General features: G+C 41.0%; 1 protein-coding gene across 1 annotated transcript in view; it reads right to left on the minus strand.

Moving 5' to 3' along the window:
• The window catches only part of DST (dystonin), a 440,007-nt gene that overhangs the window by 109,509 nt on the left and 304,139 nt on the right, over window positions 1-26,359 (minus strand). Inside the window, exons 49-57 of the mRNA XM_045009616.1 lie at window positions 24,771-24,947; window positions 17,967-18,090; window positions 14,966-15,174; window positions 11,714-12,031; window positions 11,361-11,527; window positions 9,750-9,906; window positions 9,131-9,257; window positions 6,461-6,523; window positions 2,252-2,487 (exon numbers count right to left, since the gene is read on the minus strand). Coding sequence (XP_044865551.1) covers window positions 2,252-2,487; window positions 6,461-6,523; window positions 9,131-9,257; window positions 9,750-9,906; window positions 11,361-11,527; window positions 11,714-12,031; window positions 14,966-15,174; window positions 17,967-18,090; window positions 24,771-24,947 — 1,578 coding nt within the window. The remainder of the gene's footprint in view (window positions 1-2,251; window positions 2,488-6,460; window positions 6,524-9,130; window positions 9,258-9,749; window positions 9,907-11,360; window positions 11,528-11,713; window positions 12,032-14,965; window positions 15,175-17,966; window positions 18,091-24,770; window positions 24,948-26,359) is intronic.

Consider the following 26,359-nt stretch of genomic DNA (forward strand, 5'->3'; position numbering starts at 1 on the left):
GAACTTTACAAAGGTTGGTCATGTATACAGTGACAGGTTATTTTATTTTTAAAAAGGAGTGGACTGCTGTATAATCCCTAATATTAACAGTGGCAGAGGACCCTGGAATGAGGAGAACTCATATAAACTAGGTCCTCAAAGCCCCATAGAACATAAGAACAGCCATATTGTGTCAGACCAGAGGTCCATCTAGCCCAGTATCCTGTTTTCCAACAGTGGCCAATGCCAGGTGCCCCAGAGGGAATGAACAGAACAGGAAATCATCAAGTGATCCATCCCCTGTCACCCATTCCCAGTTTATGGCAATCAGAGGCTATCCCTGCCCATCCTGGCTAATAGCCATTGATGGACCTATCCTCCATGAACTTATCTATTTCTTTTTTGAACCCTGTTATAGTCTTGGCCTTCACAACATCCTCTGGCAAGGAGTTCCACATGTTGACTGTGCATTGTGTGAAAAAATGCTTCCTTTTGTTTGTTTTAAACCCACTGCCTATTAATTTCATTTGGTGACCCCCTATTTCTTGCGTTATGAGAAGGAGTAAATAACACTTCCTTTTTACTTTCTCCACACCAGTTATCATTTTATAGACCTCTATGATATCACCCCTTAATCGTCTCTTTTCCAAGCTGAAAAATCCCAGTCTTATTAATCTCTCCTCATATGGCAAACTTCTTAGCCTGAACAAGTCCTGCTCCCCCCACTGAGATTGAAAACCTCACAGGAGCTCCTATACATGACAAAAGTGAGTAATCCCTATACTTAGCCCCAAAGGGGGAAAAGGGTTCTAGTATAAATATTCTATAATAGCCAAAACATTGTATTATTGTGCAAAAGGTTGTTTGCCTAACTGCACTAAGAGAAACATATAAAAAAAAAGGATCTACATTAACATGAGTTGGGTATGACTATCAGGGTCCAGACACACCCAAGGCAGAAGGCAGGCAGTGACAGAACCCATTACTGATCTGTATGATCTCCAAACTAGGTCTAAAACTAGAAGTAACCTGAGTTAAAATGGTGCATTCAGCTTTACTTTTCCTATTTCCTGACTTTTGAGCGCTTAACACTACATTAGAATAATTTTTACATTAAATGTGCACCCATTTTTAAAGAAAGAAAAAGACAAAAGAAAAGTCCCTGTTTCTACTAGTACCAGGCAAAGTCAGCAAAGACAACCTGAGGTCCGTCTGTCTTTAATAAACTCTGTAATTAGGGCCAGTCCAAAGCACAGTAAAGCCAATGGCAAGACTCCATCCAGGCTAAGTACTCCTTTATCTGCATGTGCACAGACGCACACACACACTACTTTAAGTACATATGAGTTAAGGAGGTCCCACTGCTTGTTATTTCTGAACATTCAGTTTTAGAAACAAAAGAGCACATCTTTTCAAAACGTAGTTTCATTTTTAGGGCTCAATACCAGTCAAGTCTGAGGAAATTCTGGTCACCAGATGTAAAGTTATGAGCATCTAATGCTGACCAACTAATTCTGAAAAAGTATACAAATTGGGTCAAATTCTGCTTTCATTTATACCAGTGCAACCTCAATAAAATACTGGATGTTCACAGTCACAGGTGAGGGCAGGATTTTCCCTTTCAGTAGCTGTACATGGAGGCAGAGTGCATTTCCCTTTAAGTGTGCACCCATAACCAATACCATGCCTATCATTGTTAGAGAGGAGATGGGGAACATCTGTCCACAATGATGAGGAGAGCTGGAAGCCTATTGCTGCTTTAGCGATTCTCTTATAATAATTTTAGTGGGGGATCTTGAATGGCCATATAAATTAACAAGTATGACATGCGGCTGCGAGGAAATCACTGCCTTCGTGTAGAGTAAGTCTCTGCAGCATCACAGTGTGGAAGATCTGTGGACTAGCAGTTGCAGAAATGACTTTCTATTACATAGAGCCCTTCAAATTTTATGTGCAAGCAAATAAACTCAAAATCGAAGGGATGCTGCATGAGCAGTACACCCGTATCTATTTAAATTTGTAGTCAAAATTATTCTGACATGAACAATTCCTCTTCTTTTATTTTAGCTATTCATTTTGCCAGATTTGCTCTGCCCTTGTTTGGCATATTTATAGGATTTACTTAAAAAAAATCTCTATATATACTGCTAATATGGGACTGTATTGTGGCATCAATTATTCAGAAGAACTCCCCCAGTAATTTCAACAGAGAATTCGGTTCAAAATTTCGTATAGTCCTTAACTGATAGCTTTCTTCATATACAAGGAGTACCTTATGTTGTTCTACTTGTGCTCTAACAGCTTCACTATCAGTAGGAGCTGCTTCCCAGCTTGTGGCAGCCTTATCCATTTTTTGCAGCCACTGCATTACTGAGTTTGATTCTTCTTGAACATTTTGCATCTTTGAAAGCATGCTTTCCAGTTCTGAAACCTTTTCCTTCAGTAAAGCTCCCAAATCTTCGTAACTGTGATTTACATCTGACATAGCCTGTTGAACAGCTGTCAGTTCTGTGGGAGGAAGGGGGAAATATATGTTAAAAAATATAGGCCTTTTGAAAGACTTCTGTACAGGACTTCAGAAACATCTAAAGTTACAATATCTAAGCCATGGGAAAAAAACTATGCACTACAATGAGACAATTTAAAATATTATGGTCACTTGTAGTTTGAACTAGGGCTGTCAAGCGATTAAAAAAATTAATCATGATTAATCCTGCTGTTAAACAATAATAGAATACCATTTATTTAAATATTTTGGATGTTTTCTACATTTCCAAATATATTGATTTTAATTACAACACAGAATAGAAATTGTACAGTGCTCACTTTATCTTTCTTTTTTATTAGAAATATTTGCACTGTAGAAAAAGAAATAGTATTTTTCTATTCACCTAATACAAGTACTATAGTGCCATCTCTTTACCATGAAAGTTGAATTTACAAATGCAAAATTATGTACAAAAATAACTGCATTCAAAAATAAAACAATGGACAATTTATAGCCTACGAGTCCACTCAGTCCTACTTCTTGTTCAGCCAATTGCTCAGACAAATGAGTTTGTTTACAGTTTCAGGAGATAATGCTGCCTGCTTCTTGTTTACAATGTCACCTGAAAGTGAGAACAGGTGTTTGTGTGGCACTGTTGTAGCCAGCATCACAAGATATTTATGTGCCAGATGTCCTAAAGATTCATATGTCCCTTCATGCTTCAACCACCATTCCAGAGACATGCATCCACGCTGATGATGGTTTTTGCTTGATAACAATCCAAAGCAATGCAGACCAATGCATGTTCATTTTTATCATCTGAGTCAGATGCCACCAGCAGAAGGATGATTTTCTTTTTTGGTGGTTTGGGTTATGTAGATTCCACGTTGGAGTGTTGCTCTTTTAAGACTTCTGACAGCATATTTCACACCTCATCCCTTTCAGATTTTGGAAGGCACTTCAGATTCTTAAACTTTGGGTCGAGTGCTGTAGCTATTGGTACCTTCTATGCATTTTGTCTAATTTGCTGTGAAAGTGCTCTTAAAACAAACATGTGCTGGGTCATCATCCAAAACTGCTATAACATGAAATATATGGCATAATGAGGGTAAAACAGAGCAGGAGACATACAGTTGTCCCCCAAGGAGTTCAATCACAAATTTAATGAATGCATTATTTTTTTAAACGAGCATCATCAGCACGGAAGCATGAATTGGTACTCTGGAATGGCAGCCGAAGCATGAAGGGGCATATGAATGTTTAGCATATCTGGCATGTAAATACCTTGCAATGTTGGCTACAAAATTGCCACGTGAATGCCTGTTCTCACTTGCAGGTGACATTGTAAATAAGAAGACCGCAGCATTATCGCCTGTAAATGTAAACAAACTTGTTTGTCTTAGTGATTGGCTGAATAAGAAATAGGACTGAGTGGACTCATAGGCTCTAAATTTTCCATTGTTTTATTTTTGAATGCAGTAATTTTTGTACATAATTGTGCATTTGTAAGTTCAACTTTCATGGTAAAGAGATTGCACTACAGTACTTGTATTAGGTGAATTGAAAAATACTATTTATTTTTCTACAGTTTTACATTGTTTTCGAGTGCAGTTATGTAACAAAAAAAATTCTATATTTGTAAACTGCACTACAGTGAAATTGAAAAATACTATTTCTTTTATCATTTTTACTTTGCAAATATTTGTAATAAAAATAATAATATAAAGTGAGCACTGTACACTTTGTATTCTGTGTTGTAATTGAAATCAATGTATTTGAAAATGTAGAAAAACATCCAAAATAGTTTGTAAATTTCAAGTATTGTATTGTTTAACAGTGTGATGAAAACTGCAATAACTTGCGATTAATTTTTTTAATTGAGATTAATTTTTTGAGTTAATTTTTTGAGTTAAATGCGATTAATCAACAGCCCTAGTTTAAACGTAACATAGCGACACTACTTATGAATAAGGCTACGATTTTGTCATGGACATTTTTAGTAAAAGTCACGGGCAGGTCATAGGCAATTAACAAAAACTCACGGAAGGTGTGACCTGTTCATGACTTTTACTAAAAATGTCCATGACAAAAAGGGAAGGGAGGAGGGTCCAGCACCCTGCCCTGTTGTGGCTGGGAGGGACCCCTGCCTATGGCAGCTGGGAAGCTGTGGGGGATCCCTGCCACCTGGGGACTGGAGAGCTCTGGGGGATTCGCCCCAGGCAGGGGAGCTGTGGGAATTCCCCTGCCAGTTGCACCGGCTAGGGACTACTGGGGTACCCTGCATCTGTGGGGACTGGGGAATTGCAGGGGATCCCCCCTGTGGTGGCTGAGGAGCTGCAGGGGATCCCCCACTGCCTGCAGGGACTGAGGAACTCTGGGGGATTGCCCCACCCGGGAGAACTGGGGAGCTGCAGGAGATTCCCCCACCGGCGGTGGCGGCGGATGAGGAGCTTCCATGGATCCCCCACTGCCCATGGGGACTGGGGAGCTCCGGGGGATTCCACCCCACCCTTGGTAGCTGGGGAGCTGCAGGGGACCCCTGCCACTGCGAGAGGCAGGGGTCCCCCGCAGCTCCCAGCCACCACGGGAGGTAGGGGTAACCCTGCAGCTCCCAGCCGCTGCAGGCTGGAGTCATGGAGTTCATGACTTCCGCAACCTCCATGACCAAATCGTAGCCTTACTTACGAATGACCTCATTTTAGTACACATTCTATAAGAGCTTCTGAAATGCCAAATTTTATCTTAATGTTTCAAACAACTATAAAGCTGTACATCTTTTTGGACATAGTTCAATTATTAATAAAATACCGTTAACATTATTGTGATTACATTTCATTTTTGAAAAAGTAAAATATTTAGACAAAAATGTTTTTTCTATAGCTAAATTAAGGAGTATTGTAATACTGTAAATATTTAGGGTCAAATTCTGGTTTGAAACTCACAAATACTTGAACATCATAAATGTAGCAAAGAAAATGCCTCCGGAAAGCATTGCTCCCTAATTCAGATCATACACAAGTATAAGTGATGACTTTTTTTATTCCTGGTAGGTGCTTCACCCCTGCTCCGCCCAAGGCCCCACTCCCACTCTGCCCTTTCCCCTGAGGACCTGCCCTTGCTCCGCCTCTTCCCACCTCCTCCCCCGAGGCCCTGCCTTTGCCCTGCCTCTTCTCATCCCTGCTGCTCCCCCTCCCCCAAAGCCCTCCCACCCATCCACTGCTCTTAGCCCTCCTCCAAGCATCTCCTGCCAACTACCAAACAGCTGATCGGTGGCCACACCAAACAGCTGTGGTGGGTGGGTGCTGAGCACCCACTATTTTTTCCATGGATGCTTGAGTCTCGGCGCACCCATGGAGTCAGTACCTATGTACACAAGCACCGCTGTGAAAGTGTTGTGTTACTGAGAGAGCTGAGCAGCCAAAATGAGTATACTGTAGTTTGGTAAGAGTGGGCACTGTAGATCTGAAACAGAGTATGGATCTATCCAGGCTCACATACAAAGTGAACACATAACTCTTGTACACAGCATCGCAATAAAATAGTTCATTCCAGAGATGGAGTACATCACACACGCTGATACAAGTACATGCTGGGTGGGTGGGGGGATGTATGTGTTAAGCAATTTTTGAAACCTCTATTTAAGCAATTTTTGAAACCTCTGAACACTGCAGCTTATGTTAAAATAGGTATGTTATATATATTTACACCACTTTTCTGGAGATATGCATATTGTGCCATGGGAAGTGAGAATGTGGCCCCTCCATCTTGAATGAAATATTAAATATAGTTATTGATAATACTGTTTTGTAAAAAAAAAATCTGCTCTCTCATTATAGTTCTGGTTTAAGTTATTTGCATTTATGGTTTACATTGTATTTTTTTGTTATTGAGGAACCCTAATCTTCTAGAGTGTTCCAGGCCAATGACTAAACACATTAGTGCACGATCACACGTCTTTGTCACATCTGAAAATCTTATTTAGTAATTATTCACCTTTATTTGTCAGGAAACCTTGAGTACCTGAAGTTGCTCCTTCACCATTTAATACTATTCCTCCTACAGATGAGAGAGAGAAAATTAGCAATGCAGTGCTCAGAGGAGCTACAATTTCAGTTCTCCAACCTCTGGGAATATTTGAGGCCTTTTCACACCAATATCACAATTCTTTACAAAATAACAGTTTCAGATATGAAATGCAGTTCCAATTATCATATTAAAACAACATGGAATGACACACAGACATATCATACTTGGGATACATATCTTTGATTTAGTTTGTTCCATATCTATTACATTGGTCTGTACCACCTTTTCCTGTGGAGTGTGCACTCCCATTGAAATCAGAGACTACTTCTTAGGGCCAGATTCTGATACCTTTACTCACACTGAGCACAGATTATCTACCAGCAACTTTTATTGATTTTATTGACAAGTCACTCAGAACTGGGCTCTCAGTAAGATGCTACTCATCTTGATCAAGTGTTGTACAAATGATCCCACAATCAGGGCCAGATTATGGAGCCTTTACTCCCACTGATGAGCAGCTACTCGCACAGGTAGTCCTACTGATTTCAGTGGTATTATCTCCCTAAACTGTTCGAAGAGGTTTGGGAACCACCTTGGGCCTGTGAAAAGCAGGAAAATCACAAAGTAGAAATGAGGAGGGGAAGGAGAGTCACCTCCAGAATCTACTACATGTATATGGAGTACTCCCGGATGCCCGATTAATGGAGCAGAATTAATGGTTGCCTTGGAGAAGGCTGTGCATTCATCTCTGACCACCAGCTGGAAAGTGAGTACCACAACAGTGGCAGCTGGGGGATGGTGAGAGAAAATAAATCAGGAAGGAAAACTGGTTGCCCCCATAACACGATGATGGGATCTGTCTATGCTTTGTTGCCTGGAGGATTTTCACTAGTACAAACAGAATATCAAATATCTTCATTCTTCATACAGAAAACCATATTATATATCAGGAAAAACACTGAGTTGATAAAACTGTATACTGATTACAAGTGAACACCATTTTCACATTTTTTTTGGTAACACTACAGCTTCAACTTTTATCTGGATTGCAAGAACTGCAGATATTTAACTACTGCACCTCTGCCCATTATGAGTTCAACTCTGTTCCCAGTGCCAAAGCTCCTATTGATTCCAGGGGAGCAGAAACAGGCCATATATTCACACTCTCCAAAATAAAGCATACAAGAAAATAAGTACTGACCACCTTAAGAAAGAGGTTTTCTATCCCCGTACTCTCCTCCTGCCACACAACCCCCGAGAATATGCAGCATTGCTCATCAAGGGGACTCTTGCATTTACAGTTATTTCTAAGTAATCTGCAGCACTGCACGTGCCTGGTGAGGGCAGAGGAATACACTGGCTGTTAATTGCTGTCCCATTTATTTATTTGGATGTATGGGCAAAGAGGAAAAAAATGTCTCCTATTCCAGGATCTAGGTACCCTTCACAGTTTATTGAAAAAACAGACCAGGATAAAACCAGAAGCAACTAGCACCATTTTCAGCAAAAGAGAAGAAAAAATGCCCCACTCTTGCCAAACATTGCTCCACAAACAATACACCTTTCCCCACTAGCCACTCTAAGAAGATATGTTTTGAAGGTTGACAAGTCAGAGCCTCTTTGGACCATATCCAGAAGCAAGTTCAGAAGGTCAGGGGCCCTGACTGAGAATGCCTTTCTTGCCATTATGGCACCCTATGTATATTCTACCCAAGTTGTTTAAATTCCATTTCACAATATTTACCCGTATCTGTAAAACAAACCAACATTTAAGCACTGACATGCTACTGTGATGGGTACTACTTCAAACTCTGAAATACAGAGATTTATTCTCTTAAAAATTAGATTGCAAAGAAAAGCTGAAGCTGCAACCTGGCAGGATAGGTTGGCTCAGGAGAGTGTTAATATGATAGGGAGTCCTTTCTCCTCCATATTGTCGGTTTAGCTCCAACTTATGTCGATGTTTATTGAAAACTGCTGTTATCTGGTTGCTGGTAAGTGCTCTACTGCATGTGAAATGAGCTTGCTGATCTCAGTTCATCTTTTAAGCAGACAACTGTCCTCACCACCACAAAGGCCATGATCCTGCAAACTCTCAAGCACATACCTAACTTTACATATATGAGCAATTTCACTGATGTCGACAGTACTCATGGAGCAAAGGTAAGAATGTGCCTAAGTGTCTGCAGCATTAGGGTCTAAATTAGCACTGTTTGGCAGACTCAGAGGTGATATCAAGCACTGAATGGGCATGCAGACTAAACTACCCTTTTACCTCCAGAAGTGTCTAATCCAAGACCCAGGCTTATGGGTGGGGTGAAGAAGCTTGCACTTCCACTGCTCATTTTGTGCCTGTTCTGTGACTTTAGGGCATGATTCTCATTTTCACTAAGGCCCCTTTACATCAGTCTGGGAGTGTAAAGGAGTCAAAGTAAATGTAAACTGCCAGAGCTTTAGTGTAAATGACAGTCAAGCCAAATAGCGCTCAGGATGATCAATGTGGTAAACTGATTTTACACAAGCACTAAATGTACTAAGCAAACCCAATGACATCCCATTTATTCAACAGGCAAGACATTTTATTTTTAAATTGAACATTTACAATAAATGGGGTTAGCTGATCATACAAATGCATACCTGCTTTTGAAGCTGCCCTGCATTTGGCAGGGGAAGTCACAGCACTGATTAGGTTACATAATGATGTTCCTCTGCTCTTCATTTTCTGAATTTCAGGTGCTTTTAAAGTCCATTCCTCTTCTAATTTCTGAGTAACCAAAATGTCATATTTCAGTTTGTTCATTACATTTTTTAAAGGAACAAAATAATGTGAAATACTTAGCATGGAGAAAGGGATGCAGAAGGCCTTTAGGAAAGATACTGGGCTCTTGGCCTATGTAACACATCGTAAAACCCAAAGAATGGTATTACTGGCAGTGTCAGTGAGTCTGCACGCTCTATTATCCTGACTGCTATGTATGTTAGAATATGGCAGGCTGCTAACTCTAGGAGCGTAAAAGGGGGAAAGTGGCAACCTTAAAATCCATGGGGGAGTGGGCATCACCAAGGAAAACATGAACACTTGATGCCTGCCAATTAAAAGAGAATATTCCTTCCAAAACATATAGATATATAAATGACACTGCACAATATTAGAAACACATTGAAAATATTGTCTTTTAACTTCATGCTGTTATGTTATTAACAGCTACCAAAATTCCATTAGCAATAGTATCCTTTCTTATATACAGTCTCTCACCCTAATATCTTCCAATGGTTTCTTTAAATCCGCTGTATTTAAAGAGGGTTGCACAGCTGGAATCCTATCTGTTGTCTCGTTCATCCATTTCTTTAAAGATTCTACAAGGAGCTTGAAAGTATCCATTTGTTCCTGACAAGATGATACATCCTCTTCTCTAGACAATTAAAAACAGCAAGAGAACTTGAGTGCAGAAAAACATTAATCATTCTGAAATTGTATCAACAGAACTAAGTAATTATTGACCCAATCCTTCTGCCATTGAAGACTACGAGAGCTTAGTTACTGACTTCAGTGAGTATGGAAGAGGCCCATGAATTTACAGTACAATTCAAAACTACTTGTATAACTAAAATTTTGTTAAAGTTATCTGCCTCAGCAAGGCAGATAATTAACAGTGGAGCTGACAATCTCAAATATTTTCTAGTCAATGATCCAATTTGAGATGATGAGACTTTGGGAAGCAAAACTTATGAGGGCTCCATTATAACCTCTTGTCTTGGGACTTATTAAATTTACCTTGTAACTTATATACATTATAGTTAACCATCAGTGGTGCTGATAAATTAAGTATACATAATCCTATGCAATAAAAGCAAGGACAGTGTGAGACCCAATGCTTTGAAGATCACAATTTCATTCTCTGCTGTTGCAAGAAAACTCATCAGTGGGAGAAGGGATGCAGAAAAGGGAGATAATATATAGAGAGATTAAACAAGGGGAGAGAGTAGTGAGCAAATAAGAACTTTGCTCTAAGAAGGAAACTTGTGATAGTACATGTCCCCTATGTCCCAGCAGTTTGATACCACAGTGAAATAACAACCAGAGAACTGAGTGATGCCTAGATCATCAGAAAGTTTGGGATTTTGAAAAATCACTATATAACAATGTTTAAAAATCTGTTTCTTGGGAAGGCCTACCTAGCTATCTTTCTATAGTGTCTGACACTGTACAATATCTAAGCATGATTTTCATACCCAATACTGATATTGCCATCAATTACATGTGCACACTGAACAGAGACACTATCCCATGGTGTAACTACTTTATTTTTGTGACATCGTTTTGAATATCAGTTCATTTAAAAGGGAATTTTACATCTCTCAGCAACTTGGTTGGTTTGCAGTTTCTGGACTGGACCAAAACCAGAAGCATTTGTGTCCTCGTCTCATTAATCTGATCTCAAACGTATTTTGTGGGTATGAGTAACATTTGGAAAATCTAGTTTCTCTGTACATATGGCCCAATCATAATGTAAATTCATTCTTTTAGTTTTCCTTTCACCCTCTGCATTCCAATCATAACTTTATAGCAGCTTGCACATGCAGAATCTTGTATTCTATCTGAGAAGCAGTGCAATAGTTACTATTAGAACTGATAGCACTGCTGCAAATACCATGGCAGGAGGTGAAGGTTGCTTTCTTTTCTGCTGACAATACCGCCTTTGAACCTTTTACCTTCAAACAGCCTATAGTGTGCTCTCAAACATGAGGGCTATCTTTTTCTTAATCAGCACCATGCACTACATACAAAAGCATAACATTCATTACAAAATGTATATTGTATTACTTGCATAGAAAGTGGAAATATGTTAATAATTATTGTACTAACTTTTCCTTCACAGTCTCTTCCACTTCCTTGAACTTCTTTGTCAAGGCATTTAACTTTTCTAAAACCAGTGCTTTGTCCCCAGGGAGACCATGGACAGAAAGCGCTTCAAGAAGCTGATGCAAAACTTCAAGATCTTTTTTATGATCTATCAACGCTGTACTAGTTTCCTGCAGAAATGAACAGAAAGTGCCAGTTTTATATTGGGCTCTATGATCAGTTGTTCAAAATTCAGTCCTTGATCTTAGCTGTTCTATTAAAGTTGGGAAACCAGCTTGTTATATTGACTGCGCTACCATGAGTTGAGTAAGTGAGGGCAGAAATCGACACTATGTGCAAATGGAGCTGTACAATACCTGCATATATTGAGACACTTCAGTAACATCCTTTCCTGGAGCATCGGTTTCGTTGAGAGCCTGAGTTTTCTTGTCTAAAAATGACTGAAGTTTTTCTGACAGGCTTTCAAACAACTCCACTTTGGTCTTTAATTCCTCCATCTTTGCAAGTTTCCCTTTATGTCTGGTACTTGCTTCAGCAAACCGTACAGAGAGCTCATTCATTCGAGCTTGCAGACAGGAGGCAGTGGATGGATCTGTTGTTTCTATGAATTTGTTCACTTTTTCATTCATAGCATTTATACTGCTTTGGCGACCTGCAATATCTTGCTCCAGCATCTGAAACAAACAACAATTATTGTGGAGGGGTTATAAAGAAGTCTTAAGAAATGACACTGATAACTCAGGTTCACCGTATAATAATAATAATATAAGAAGAACAATAAGAATAAGAAAAAATTAAAAATCACAAAACACAGGAATATCAAAGAAAGAAATAGATGAAGCACTGAGAGGAATGAAGATTTGGAAAGCACCCAGACCAGATAGGTGCATAGATAGTGGCTTGAACAACTTAATAAATGTTTGAAGAACAGATGTCCAAGATGGATGGAGACAGGGAGAACCATCCTCTATAAAAATGAAAGACAGCAGCAGTGTTCCTATGAATTACAGATCAATCATGTATTTACAAACTATGTGGAAACTTCTACTGGCAATTCTGGCAAAAAAGATCTGGATAACACTAACTTGTAATGGAATGCGGTCTCCTGAGCAAAACAGTTGCACAGTAAACATGAAAGGGACAAAACACCCACGTTACACTGAAAAGGAGGATCACAGAAGAAACAAAAAAGAAAACTTAGAAATGGTGTGGCTAGGCTACCCAAAACCACATGACATTTGTGGATCATCAAGACACTGAAAATGCATTAAGTTCATCCAAAGATCATTTCCCTTCTGCAGCAATCTATGGTTAACTGGAATACTCGACTCCACCTGGAGGGGACTCTCACTGATGAGGTCCAAATTAAAAGAGGAATCTTTCAAGGGGATTCCTTATCGCCAGTGCTGTACATGGTAGCAACACAATGCGGCTGAAATGGATGCTCTGTGGGATAAATTGTGATCATCATATCAGCAAAGTGCAACAACCACTTAACCAGTCATTATAAATAAATGATCTGAAACTATATGGACAGTCATAAAAGGATATACAGAGACTGATCACATGTCAAAAACTTTGGTGAAGATATCAAGCTACAGGTTGGTTTGGCTAAATGTGTGTCAGCATCTGTAAAGAGGGGCAAACCAGTGCAATCAGTGGCATACAAGTTAAAGAAGGAACCATCCAAGGTATGTCAGCAGTACCAGTATCTTGGAATCAGAGTTCCAACACAAAGAAGTCAAAGAAGAAGTGAGGACAGATTGAAAGTTTACACAGAAATAAATGCAAGGACAGTAGTGGAGAGAGATCGAACCCATTAGCGACAGAAGTTTAACAAACACATCACTTGTAGAAGGGTACCTCAAAAGAGAAAAAGAAAACCTCATTATGAGTTCACAAGAGCAGCTCTTAAGGCTTAATTGCTTTCAAAACAAAATTGACTGACAGAACTGCTTCCTGAACTGCAGAATGTTTTCTGAAAAGGAAGAGATGGTGGAGCATGTGTTGAGCAGCAGTAGGAGCTGGGCTGGGAGACAGTATATGAAAAGACACAATGAGGTCGCCAAGCATATGCAGTGTAGCCTATATGGCAAGTATGAAAATGAACCATGTGGTATTATGACCACTGAATCAAAAGTGCTCCAGAGCAGCGGTTCCCAAACTTGTTCTGCTGCTTGTGTAGGGAAAGCCCTGGTGGGCTGGGCCAGTTTGTTTATCTGCCACGTCCGCAGGTTTGTCCGATCGTGGCTCCCAGTGGCTGCAGTTCACTGCTCCAAGCCAACGGGAGCTGCTGGAAGCAGCGGCCAGTACGTCCCTCGGCCCACGCCGCTTCCAGCAGCTCCCATTGGCCTGCAGCTGCGAACTTTGGTCACTGGGAGCCGCAATCGGCCGAATCTGCGGATGCAGCAGGTAAACAAACCGGCCCGGCCCGCCAGGGGCTTTCCCTGCAGAACAAGTTTGGGAACCACTGATCTAGAGAATAAAGAGACAAATATTTTAGGTATCTGGCAATTGTCACAGACCAAACAGGCTGGACGTTGCTGTTGCTGTCGAACAGAAGACAAACAAGAACATGTTAACAGATAGTGCCATAGCAGCAGACAGAAATATACAAAAGAAACAAGAAGAGAAGATAGCGAAGTACGAAGAACTATCAAAAATTGCAATGATTATGGAAATCTAGAATAAAGATGATCCCAGTGATTACTGAAGTTCTTGGAGCGATCCCTAAAGGTATGAATGAGAAGCTCAAGAAGACATTAGTAGAGCCGTGCGCGGATACAAATTCATATCCGCGGATAGAAATTGGTATCCGCTGAACCGCAGGGCTCTCCCGGGAACCGCAGTGGCGAAAGGAGCAAAATGTGGAGCCACCACTCCCAGGAGCCAGCGTCCTGCACTGGCAGCTCCTTCGGCGCAGCTATACCACCCCAACCCCACCCCCCAGCCCCATCCTCTGGCACGGCTGTGCAGACCCAGACAGGAGAGACAGTCACGCAGACAGCTGCGTGGAAGGGACGGGGGCGGTACAGCCGTACCGGAGGAGCTGCCGGGGCGGGCCGCTGGCTCCTGGGAGTGACGGCCCCACCTTCTGCTCCTTACAGTGCTGCAGTTCCCGGGAGAGCCCTGCCATTCAGGAGATACCGATTTCTATCCGCAGATATAAATTTGTATCCATGCAGGGCTCTACATGTCAAGAGTGCCAGGTATCATGATCAGTGACCTCCAGAAGACAGTGCTCACAGGGAATGTAAGAATTCTAAGGAAAGTCAAAGTAGAACGAGTGCATTTGAGCATTTAGAATACAGGAATTCTGCAGAGAATTTATCAAAACTCTTGACTGCTAAAACCTATGGAGCCAGCACCTTGTCAGGATTTATTGGTGGCTCCTTGGGAATTTGATAGTCGCTTTCCCCCTCTTATGCTTCAAAGTCTTGTATGTTGTGAAGGATGTTTTTGTTTATTTTAAATCCCCATGATGTAATACTGAGGAATAATAACAACAATACCCACCTTGCTCTTAAGAAGAAATAATTACAGTCTTGAAATTGTTAAACATTATCTGAATTAGCAGCCAAATGTATCCTTCAAAGAATGCTACTTACAATATTTTTACTAATGATATCCTGAATAGCACCAGAATTCAAAGGCATTTGACCTTGTTCTTCAAGACTCTTTTCAACACCTCCCATCCAGTCAAGCATTTCATCCAAACCATCTTGCACGCTTAGGGAACGAGTCAATGTTATCTGGAGCTTCTCATTCCGTTCGTTCACAGATTTGGATAAACTGTCATATCTGCCAACAATGTCATCTGAAAGAAATAAATAGAAAGGAAATCACTAAAAGTTTCCCCTTACTTCTCATAAAATCATTGAACCCAATCCTATAGTTCTAACTCTGTTTTTGCTCAGTCCTCAGTGGACAGTTCTCTGAAAACATTTGTTCAATGTGCAGTGGCAGTCAAAAAGCTAATGTTACAAACCATTAGATAACAAGACAGAAAATTTCATAATGCCACTGTATAAATCCATGGTGCGCCCATATCTTGAATGCTGCATGGAGTTCTGGTCACTTCATCTCAAAAAAGATATATCATATTTGGACAGGGTACAGAGAAGGGCAACAAAAATGATTAAGGGTATGGAATAGCTTCCGTATGAGGAGAGATTAATAAGATTGGGACTTTTCAAGTTGGAAAAGAGATGACTAAGAGGGGATATGGTAGATGTCTATACAATTGTGAATGGCGTGGAGAAAGTGAATAGGAAGTATTATTTACTCCTTTACATAACACAAGAACCAGGGATCACCAAATAAAATTAATAGGCAGCAGGTTTAAAACAAACAAAAGGAAGTATTTCTTCACATAATGCACAGTCATCCTGTGGAACTCTTTGCTAGGGAATATTGTAAAGCCCAAAACTACAGTGGTGTTCAAAAAAGAATAAGATAAATTCATGGAGAATTGGTCCATCAATGGCTATTAGTCAAGATATTTAGGGATGCAACCCTATGCTCTGGGTGTCCCTAACCTGTGACTGCCGGAAGCTGGGAGTGGAGCACAGGGGATGGATCATTCCATGACTGCCTGTTCTGGTCATTCCCTCTGAAGCATGTGGCATTGGTCACTGATGGAATACAGGATACTGGTCAAACCCAGTATGGCCATTCTTATGTTCTTATGAGGCAGACTTGCCAAGATGAGGACCTTGGGATTTGCCCCTTGACGATACACAATCAAAAGGCTGGATCTTCAGTTATGGCTGAGGAGCACATAGGACAGCTCAGGGTGGGGGGCGAAAGGTGGCTTAAAGCCTCCTTTTGCACTTCCCATTCCTGAAGCAACTGTTTGCAGGGCTGGTCCCTGGGTACTCTAACTTTTGGAGCTGTTAACAGCTCCAAAGGACTGAGACAGCAGGTAGGGATTAGTGAAGCATAGGGCATCCCAATCCCACACTTTTTCCTCCAGCTATGCCCCTATGCTGTCATCAGAGTAGGATGATGATATAAGAACTTTTATACCCACTTTACACAAGGAGATGACCTGCCTTGTACTGGAGTGAACCTCCCAAGGCTGGATACACTATTGGCCAGAATGCACTGGTTGTGTGACCCAAAGTGACCACATCATCCTGGAGGATCTAATTCCTAATGTATTAGCTCATCTAATCCATCCCCTTACCTTTGCAATTGTTCTTTAAAGAACATTTACTTGTGCCTTGTCTCCTCTAGTTTTAATGTCTCAAGTAATGATGATTCCAACTATTATTTAGATAGACTATTCCACAGGCTAATACATGTCATTAGTGGAAAGTTTTCCTGGTAATCAGATTTTTTCCTCTTTATTTTAATTTCACTCCACTGCTCCTAGTCGTAACTCTCATTACCAACCAAACTGAAAATTCATTTAAAAAATATCACAGGTAAAGAGTGTAAATGCTAGAGAAAACACCATCTGAGCATAAGCAAGACAGGAGGTTTAATAGAGGATTTTACAAAAGAAATTTGTAATCCGAACGATGTTAAACAGATGTACTCCACTGACTTCAAGGTTGAAACTAGGGAATTAAAGGAGTAAGCCTGCATATCCATCTTTCCATTGTATCTTTAGCTTCAGATACATGTTCTAATAATGTTGTCTATTTTGGCAGTAATAATTTCAAAGAACTCTCTCAAGTCAGTTAAATCATCATCTCCCGTAGCCGCCTCTTCTTCCCCATCTTCTTACTGAAACCACGTCTGCCCTTGAAAAAAAATTGAGTTTAAGCAGCCATTATCCACGTGTTCCACTATAATAGTTTCTCAGTGCCAAAATCTTTACTCTGCTGTACATTCTTCTGTATAGTATGTTACTTTACTAAAGAGGTGTAAATTCAATGTTAATCCAGTTTTAACCACACAGAGTTGAACACAACCCAAATATGTTTATTATATACTTCCTGATCCTGCAAATACTTACACATGTACTCAATTTGAGACTAATCATGTGCTTAAAGACAAGCATATAAGTGTTTCAGGATCAGAACCTACAACTGCAAAAACAGAAGAAATTGGGGAAAGAATGCCATTCTGGTTTTAATTTTTTTATTGTTTAAGATTAGATGTTCTAGCAGTGACAGTGCAATCGACAGAAAAATACTTAAGTGAAGGGGGAAATGATTTCGCTGGTTTTTAAATAATTTTGTAGTTTTTAAATAATTAGAGTCAGGACACAGACCACTGGGGGATATTCATGATCCTCAACTTCCCTCTGTTGCAGACTTCCTGTGTGACCTTGGACAAGTCACTCTTTGTCTCAGGTCCCTGTTTGCAAAATGGGGACAACAATAACTCATTTCTCCTACCCTTTGTCTGCCCTGTCTATTTTGATTGTAAGCTCTTTATTTGAACACTACTATGGCAATATTACTTTATTTGTGAATTTATTTTCTTTTTTTTTAAGCACTACAATAAAGTCACTAAGTAGTGGCAACATATGGCCCACTAAGACATAGAAATGAAAAATGACAAGGGAGGGTGGAACATTTGTCCCTTATCTCCTCCAGCATGTAGGTGCAGACTTGAGAGATAAAAGACGGAATTGGGAAATAATAAAACTCTTACCCAGTGTTTTCTGGATTTCATCTTTGTCTGGTAGTAAAGTTCCCCTGGTATCCAAAAGCACTTCAGCAGCTTTTTTCAGTTTCTCTACAGCAACCTGGTGATTAGACACCTGCCCCTGGAGAACCTGTAAAATTGCATTGCTTTAAATTTCAATACCGTTCACTAAAGCTAAAAGTCACATAGTCAGCACACAAGAGAAACCTGCAATGAGGTATATTTGGTGGACATAGCTGAACTTTTATTTATCATACAAATATCTGAATACGCCTGACATGAGCAAGCAAAAAGTAGAGCAGAGCAGCGGTAAGGGGAGCTGCAATAGCCTTGAGGCCACTTACAAGTCAGTTCTTAAAGGATTGTTTCATGCACACATCTTTATTTTTAGAAACAGGAAATGGTGCAACAGGGTGCAACATGGATGCCTTTTGGAGTTTGTCCTAAGCACATACTTCTGCTTTTTTGCCAGACAGTTTTATCCCTCTCTTCCAGAAATCTAGGTTCCTGTGGAATACCTTTATAAACTTACTTCACTTATCTGACCATGTAGCTTATTCCATTTCCAGGGCATTTCTATTCACTCATAGTTTCTCAATGTTCCTATTTTGTTTCCCACTTTTTGAAGTCTTCAACCACAGTGAACAATGCATTTCTAAGAATATTTCAATCCCTTCTATTGTCCTGAGGATTATCAGTTAACTTCAAAGTGTCCGTTTTAGTTTTCTACACGGAGTACAACTCAAGCCCTCAAATCTTTTCTTCTAAGGTAGATTTCTGAGACGGGGTATCATAATAATGATCTTTATTTGCACCATTCTGAATGCAATATCATCCTTCCTGTTGCAGAGTGACCATTAATATACACAATCTGCCACCTAGATGGACTGTAATTTTTCAATGAATTTTCACTATTACTGATGTCAGCCACACTAGAATGTACAATGAATCCTCCCTTAACCACATGAAAATAACTATTGGCCACACTCAGTGCACAATTTCCAATCCCCAGCCATTTTAATAGTGGAGTTGTTTTTTAAAAAGGGTCAGAATAATTTTTTTAATGGGAAACATTCATATTTTATTTCCACCATATTTAAAAATAGAAAAAACATTTTTGTTCAAACTTTCCGAAAGCACCTTCAGGAAGAAACCAGTAAAGAAAAAATTCAGCCTGTAATATGATGTTGACAGAGTAATTGAGCAACTGAAAACAGGCTGGAATGCAAATCATTATACACCCTTAATTAGAGCAGTTGACACCACTCCTGCTATAACTATGAATAAAGAGAGAGAAAAAAATTACTTCTGGAATAAAATTGACCCAATCTGTGATCCCTTCCTGACAGAAAAACTTTTGATCTTGTGTTAGTGTATCCAACATTCTACTGACCTCCTGTTTTACGAAACTTATCTTAGTCACTGATTTCTGATGTGGAACTTTGCTATATACCTTTTGATGAATTCTTTTAAGACCATTTGCACTGCCTTTACATCAGTTATCAAAAAGAAAAACAAACGAATTTATCAACATAGTATCAGACAACTGTGCAAGTTTAAGAGTACAAGGAAGAATTTACAGCATTTGGCAATCAAGAAACAGTCCCCATCAGGTTGTATTGAACAAGACCTGGTACCAAATTGGTACGAAATTGCCTTGAATCAGGAAGAACACTTCATGGACTTTACCCTGCCTCACCAGGTGCCATGAATCTTCTACTGACAGTGGAACACACACCTTGCGTTTACCCATATGATAATGATCAGTATTGTTTTATAGTTATTGTGCTCACCCATGCCTTTAGAGCAGGGGTAGGCAACCTATGGGATGGGTGCCGAAGGCGGCACGCGAGTTGATTTTCAGCGGCACTCTCACTGCCCAGGTCCTGGCCACTGGTCTGGGGGCTCTGCATTTTAATTTAATTTTAAATGAAGCTTTTTAAACATTTTTAAAACCTTATCTACTTTACATACAACAATAGTATTATAGACTTATAGAAAGAGACCTTCTAAAAACATTAAAATGTATTACTGGCACGCAAAACCTTAAATTAGAGTGAATAAATGAAGACTCGGCACACCACTTCTGAAAGGTTGCCAACCCCTGCTTTAGACTGAGTGCAAGCTCTGAAAGGCAGGAACTCTGATGCTGGCATGTCCTACCTATTCTGCAATGTTACATACACTTACAATGCTAAATGAATCATCCTTTACATCCGTTACTGATGGTACCTCTACGCACTTTCAGGCAGCTAGAAGAGAGGTGCACTTTAGTTCTTTCCATACCAAAACAAGGAAATCATTCTCGTGCAGAACACACTACCATTTTAGTTTAGGCATTGCTATCAAGAGACTGTCACTGATATACTTCAGTGTGGCAGCTGATACACTAGCTGCCATAGAGAAACTCAAACATAAATGAAGAGGCATTTTCCTTGCACTGGCCACAGATATTGTGTTTACAAAATAAAAAAATAGGACAAACCAGAAGACATTAGATGGTGATAGAAAGCAAGCAAGCTTGTGCCTAAGGCACTGAAGAATATTTTGAAGAACAGTTAATCCCAGTAAAAATACTATCCTCATGCTGCAAAGGTCAGTGTCTGGATAGATTATCAACTGCATGTGTTGGCTGAAAGGGGCAGCTTTAATTTACAACACCTGACTTTTTCAAAAATTCTCTTTGTTTTGCATTCACTAATTGGCCTTCTTTATTCATTCTGGTCTGAACCTCCTGTTTTTATTCTTTCCTTGACTCTTTTGAGCCTGTGCACCTCCCCCTCCTTCCCAGCACATACTAGTTGAGTGTTCTTTTGTGCTGCAAGCAATCCATGTAGGAGTTTCATAAAGGAGCCACAGTCCGCACTTCTTTTGTGTCAGCTGCATGAAAATTGGCATTATACCGGATATAATTCATTTGGGAGTAGGGAACAAAGAGTTTAAAAACAGCTTCAGATTGTAATCAGTGTTGTTCCTACTTTTCTAAAACTCAGAAGCACAAATGAAACTAAATCAGTTTGAAGTTCAGAGTTCAAAATTTACATTTTTAATTATAAAATAACAAATATTACTTTTTTAAAAGTATGATGATCATTATAATATCACAGTTTCATCTATCATTCTGCTCTGGTGTACCAAAGTGTCAGTTTTCAGTGCTGCCATGTGGGAGAGAGAAGTTTTTTCCCAGGCTGTTCTGATGGGCGATAGGTATAGCATTCATTTCCCAAGGGGAAGGTGACTCTATTGTGCCTCAATAAACCCTGCTTGTCTAGATTTCTAACTAAAGGAAACACTTATCTGGTATGACAACTATTTGTAAAGTGCAAGAAAGAAAATATAGGTTCAATCGGGGCTTTCATACATGATTATTAGTATCCTGAGGTATTCATAATTATATTATGAAATGCATATTGAATATTCCATCTGACAGAGAAAGAGCGAGAGACAGAGATAGAGACAGAGACAAAGAGAGAGAAATTACAGCTGAGCAGTTATCTTGCCAGTTGGAAAATGAATGAAGACTATTCCAGTTCAATTATAATTACATTATGAGACAGTTTAACAATTTTTATAAAATCCTGACTCCACCATAGTTAATGGGAGTTATGTCACAGGCTTCAATGGAGCCAGGATTTCACCCTACATTAAGAATATGCGTATATTCTTATGCATGTTCTAATTCTTTTCCCTGCTTCTCTGGCTATCATGTTGTTATATTTTTTTAAACAGTAGTGTAAAATTTACACAGTAGTTTATAAAACACAGAAGAAGACACTGCCCCTGCCCTGGAGAGATTTCACTGTATCTCACAGAAACACAAACATGTGGCAATAGTTTAGATATGCAAATTCTAAGAGTTAAATTTTGCCCGGTTTACCACTGGCCTCTGCTGATGTAACCAAGGGCCTGTGTCCCTTGGTGACAGAACATCTGCCTAGAGCAGGGGTCTCCAACGCGGTGCCTGCGGGCGCCATGGTGCCCGACAGTGCTTCTAAGTGCGCCCGCGTACTGGCTGGCGAACGAGCATCTGCCAAAATGCCGCCGACAAGCTGCATCATCCAGAGGCATCGCCGCTGAAATGCCGCCGATTTTCGGCGGCGATGCCTCTGGATGATGCTGCTTGTCGGTGGCATTTCGGCGGATGCTCGTCCGCTGCCACGGTCCTCCGTGGCTCGTCGTCTGGCATCTGCTAGACGAAAAAAGTTGGGGACTACTGGCCTAGACGGTGGGTCACATTGGTACAAAGCACTCACAGCCCAATCAGGAGCCTCGACCCACTCAGCACCACCCCAGCAGGAAGCAGTGCTGGCTAAGGAGGGAGCATAACCATAGTCCTGTCGGGGTCTAGTGATTCAGTACATCCCCAGGTCTTCACTAGCAGAGCTCCTATAGAGTCCTGGCAACGGCTTAAAGCCAGCCTGCTTGGCAGAACCCCCAGACAGGGCCACAGAACAATCATTGCCTGTTCTGACCTTGTGGTGAATACCCTAAGTACAGATGCCTGTGCTTGTGTAAAAGGGTGCAAAGTCACCCTTCCTGTGCTAGTGGAGGACAATCAAACCCTTAGTAGTAAATTCAAAGATGACAAAATTCATCATCCCTTGTACAGAGACAGAACCAGCTCCTGTGGAAAACTGCTTACAGCAGAACCTCAGATTTACAAACATCTCGGGAATGGAGATTGTTCAGAACTCTGAAATGTTCGTAACTCTGAACAAAATGTTACGGTTGTTCTTTCAAAAGTTTACAACTAAACATTGACTTAATACAGCTTTGAAACTTTACTGGGCAGAAGAAAAATGCTGCTTTCCCTTTATTTTTTTAATGGTTTATGTTTAACACAGTAATGTACTGTATTTGCCTTTGGGGAGGTGGGAGTCTTTGCTGCTGCCTGATTACATACTTCTGCTTCCAAATGAGGTGTGTGGCGGACTGGTCAATTTGTAACTCTGAGGTTCTACTGTACTTACTATGCCTAGCCAAATGAGATTCCTCTCATTTGGCTGGACAGAGCATGGAGAATTCAGTCAGGCACAGATTGTTTTTACCTCAGTGTAGTTAGTAAGGTCAACCTGTAGCCTGAGGTTTCCCTTAACTAGCTATACTGAGGTACACCAGTGTTCCATCTAATTTTTTCCCGCATACGTGCGGAATTAATTTTGTTATGTGCACCAATATGGAGGTGATGTGTGACTCATCACCTCCATATTGGTGCACATAACAAAACTCATATGGCAGGGGTGGGGCCGAGGAGTTTGAAGTGTGGGAGGGGGCTCAGAGCTGGAGCAGAGGGTTGGGGAGCAGAGGGTGAGGACTCTGGCTGGAGGCTCTGGGGTGGGGCCAAGGGCTCTGAGATGAGGCAGAGAGTTTGGGTACAGGAGGGGGTGAGGGCTCCAGCTGGGGGTGTGAGCTGGGGATGAGGGGGTTGTGGTGCAGGAGGGGGCTGGGGCAGGGGTTTGGGGCTGCGGGGGGTGAGGGCTCCATCTGGGGGTGTGAGCTGGGGATGAGGGGTTTGGGGAAGGTGCAGGGGGGGTGTAGGCTCTGGGGTGGGGCCGGGGATGAGGGGTTTGGGCCAGGGAAGGGGCGCCTCTCCCTGGGCCATGGCAGGTTCATCTGCAATCCGGACCCGCAGTGATGGTCCGCGTTTCAGGCTCCCCAGGGGAGAACGAAGCAGCGGACCATCTCTCACTGGTTGCCCGTAGGAGCGGCAACAGCTGTGGGCTCCTTCCCCTCCCCCACCCCCACCCCCCCGGTCACTGGCAGGCAGTCAGCGGCTGCTACCTGCCGGTGATGGAGGTAGAAAGAGGAGCCCTCAGCGCCATCCGGCTGAGAGGAGTGGGAGAAGGAGGGGCACGGAGAGAAGCCCATGGCCAGCGGACCTAGAGGAGCACAGGGGAGGGGCCAGAGAGGAGCTAGTGCTGCAGTCGCTGGGCCGCAGTGCAAGTGAAGTGGAGTGTGGGCCCGGCGCAATTATAAACATGGTACTGTCTGGGCTGGGCTGAGTTGGGGCCGGGGAAGGGGTGCCGCAGCAGGTCCAGGGCTGAGGGAGAGGCATCTCTCCCCATCGCAGCCCTGAGTGCCTGCATGGCTCTTAATAGGCTGCTGCACGGCCACGCGGCTGTGCAGCTCAGAGGGAACTTAGGAAACTATATTGTCTTATCTCCACTAGGATTTCACATCAAGACAGATATCTTGAGTTAGTTATCTCAATGCAAAAACATGGGTTTTTTTCCCCCAGGGAAGGTCTTAAAGATCAGGATAGGACCTAATGTAGAGGACAGATTTTCTACATCTGCCTACTGCAAGTTTCTTACACTTTCATCTGCAGCATCTGATATAAGACAGTATCAGAGAAAAGGAGTGAGTTTTAGAGAAAAAAAAGGGCAGAAAGTCAGATACAGAGAGATGATGCTCCCTTCTCCATCAGCAACCACAGCCTCAAACCCCTCCTGCTACCAAGTGTTCACAGCAGCAATTATCAGAATCACTGAGTTTCCACTAAGCTGCTAAACCTTCCAGCTTTTACCCCCTCACCTGATAACTATGACTAAGAAGTTATTGGCTCCCACCCACCATCAATGGCATTTTTTCCTCACCACATAAGCCAGTTTCTGTAAAAATCTGCCATGTGCTTTATTCTTAACACAAAGATTTTCAGATAAGACTTCAGACAATCAAGTTCAAGGTCAATAGGAGCTACATATATACATAAAATGCAATAATTTGGCCCTTAATCATTTAAATTATATTAGACTATTCTGTCCTTTCAACAACAAGCGATGATTTAGTTAGTTTGTTGGGGCTTTTTACCTTGGTTTCTTCTAGTTGCCTTTGGAGGTTCTTAGGATCCACTGCAATTGGCTCAGACAGCTGTTTGTTCACAGCGACTTCAGAGGTCTGGAGACCTGACAAAAGCCCAGATGAGGCTTCTTCATAATGCTGGTATTTATCTACCAGGTCTTTAAGGTTATTTCCAAGGATACCACACTAAAAAAAGTAGAAGGAAAAAAACAGACATTAAAATGTATACTTTATTTCATATGAGTGGGATTTCTTAGGGATTTCACAGTAACATATTGTGCTCATTAAAAGATTTTGCTCAATCTACAGTGCCCAGTATTTCACATTTGGATGTCTACAGTTAGCCACCTTAAAATGTAGTCACCGGGAGCAACAAATATTCAGTATCTCAAAAAACAAAACTCCTTTTCTATGTGCATAAAAATACAGATGTAGGTGCCTAGCTTTAGGTACCCAAGTTTGAAAACTTTGACCAGTGCCTAAAGCAGTTTTTACAATAAATGTAATTTGGACAATTACTAGACTAGGTGATTTTTTAAATAAAAACAATTAAGTTTGCTTTAGTAGTAAATGGATATTTTGTATAGGAATACTGCTGGGCAAGATAATTGTTTGGGGATTGCCTAAACCACATGCTGCAAATAAGCTAAAATGTTAGGGATTATTCAGCAGAAGTTTTGCTATGAAGCCCTCATCTGCACAGAGATCTGAGCAAGTGCAAGAGTCGGCCCAGTTGGCTCTCTGAGACCTTAGCTAATATGCACAAAAATACACATGCGATGACACTTATGCCATCTGCTAATATCTGGCCTGATTCTGATCTCATTGATCAGATCTACACTGATTCTAGGTCTGATTCTGATCTACACTGGTTTTATACCAGTGTAATTCTATGGATGTCAATGGGGTTACTCCTGACTTACATTTGTAGAACTGAGAGCAGAATCTGGTGCACATTTCTCTTTCTGTGCCCTAACATTTTGGAAGAGCTACAGGGGAGAATCAGCCTAAACAAGAGAAACTACAATAGAGAAAAATATTTCAAATCTTTTAAATAGATTCTCTGCTTTGCCAGAAGTTTTTGGGTTGGTTTTGAAAAAAAACTAAGCTTACTGTTAATTTAAACCAAGTTCTGAACATGGTCATGAGTTGTTTTACCTTGTTCCTAGTACGGAAACCCACATGGGGGATGTCAGCAAGGACCCTAAAATTTGGGCAAGAGAAGACCCTGGTTTTCAGAAGTGGCTTATTTATAACAAGTCTCTACCTGCTAAGGGACTGGCAAAGTGTTCACACTTTATGTTGGTCTTGTAAAATGTGGTGTTTTTTTCTGATCAGACAGAGCAGAATGCTAGTCTTTTAAGTTAACATGCCTCACCATTCGCACAGTGAATTGTGCCAAGCAATGAAATGCTAGGGAAATTCTTCTGGTATCTATGGAGACAGTTTTCATTGGCAAATTGTTCTGGTTGCATAAAGTCATAATATTTACCGATAGTTACTTTAAATATTTATTTTCTGAAGCTTAGAAAAATGATATTCCAATTGTATCTTTTACACTTGGTACCTAGTCTCCACCTAGTGGCCAAACATTACAA

Source organism: Mauremys mutica, chromosome 3 (assembly GCF_020497125.1).
Source record: "Mauremys mutica isolate MM-2020 ecotype Southern chromosome 3, ASM2049712v1, whole genome shotgun sequence".
Taxonomy (NCBI): Eukaryota; Metazoa; Chordata; order Testudines; family Geoemydidae; genus Mauremys; species Mauremys mutica.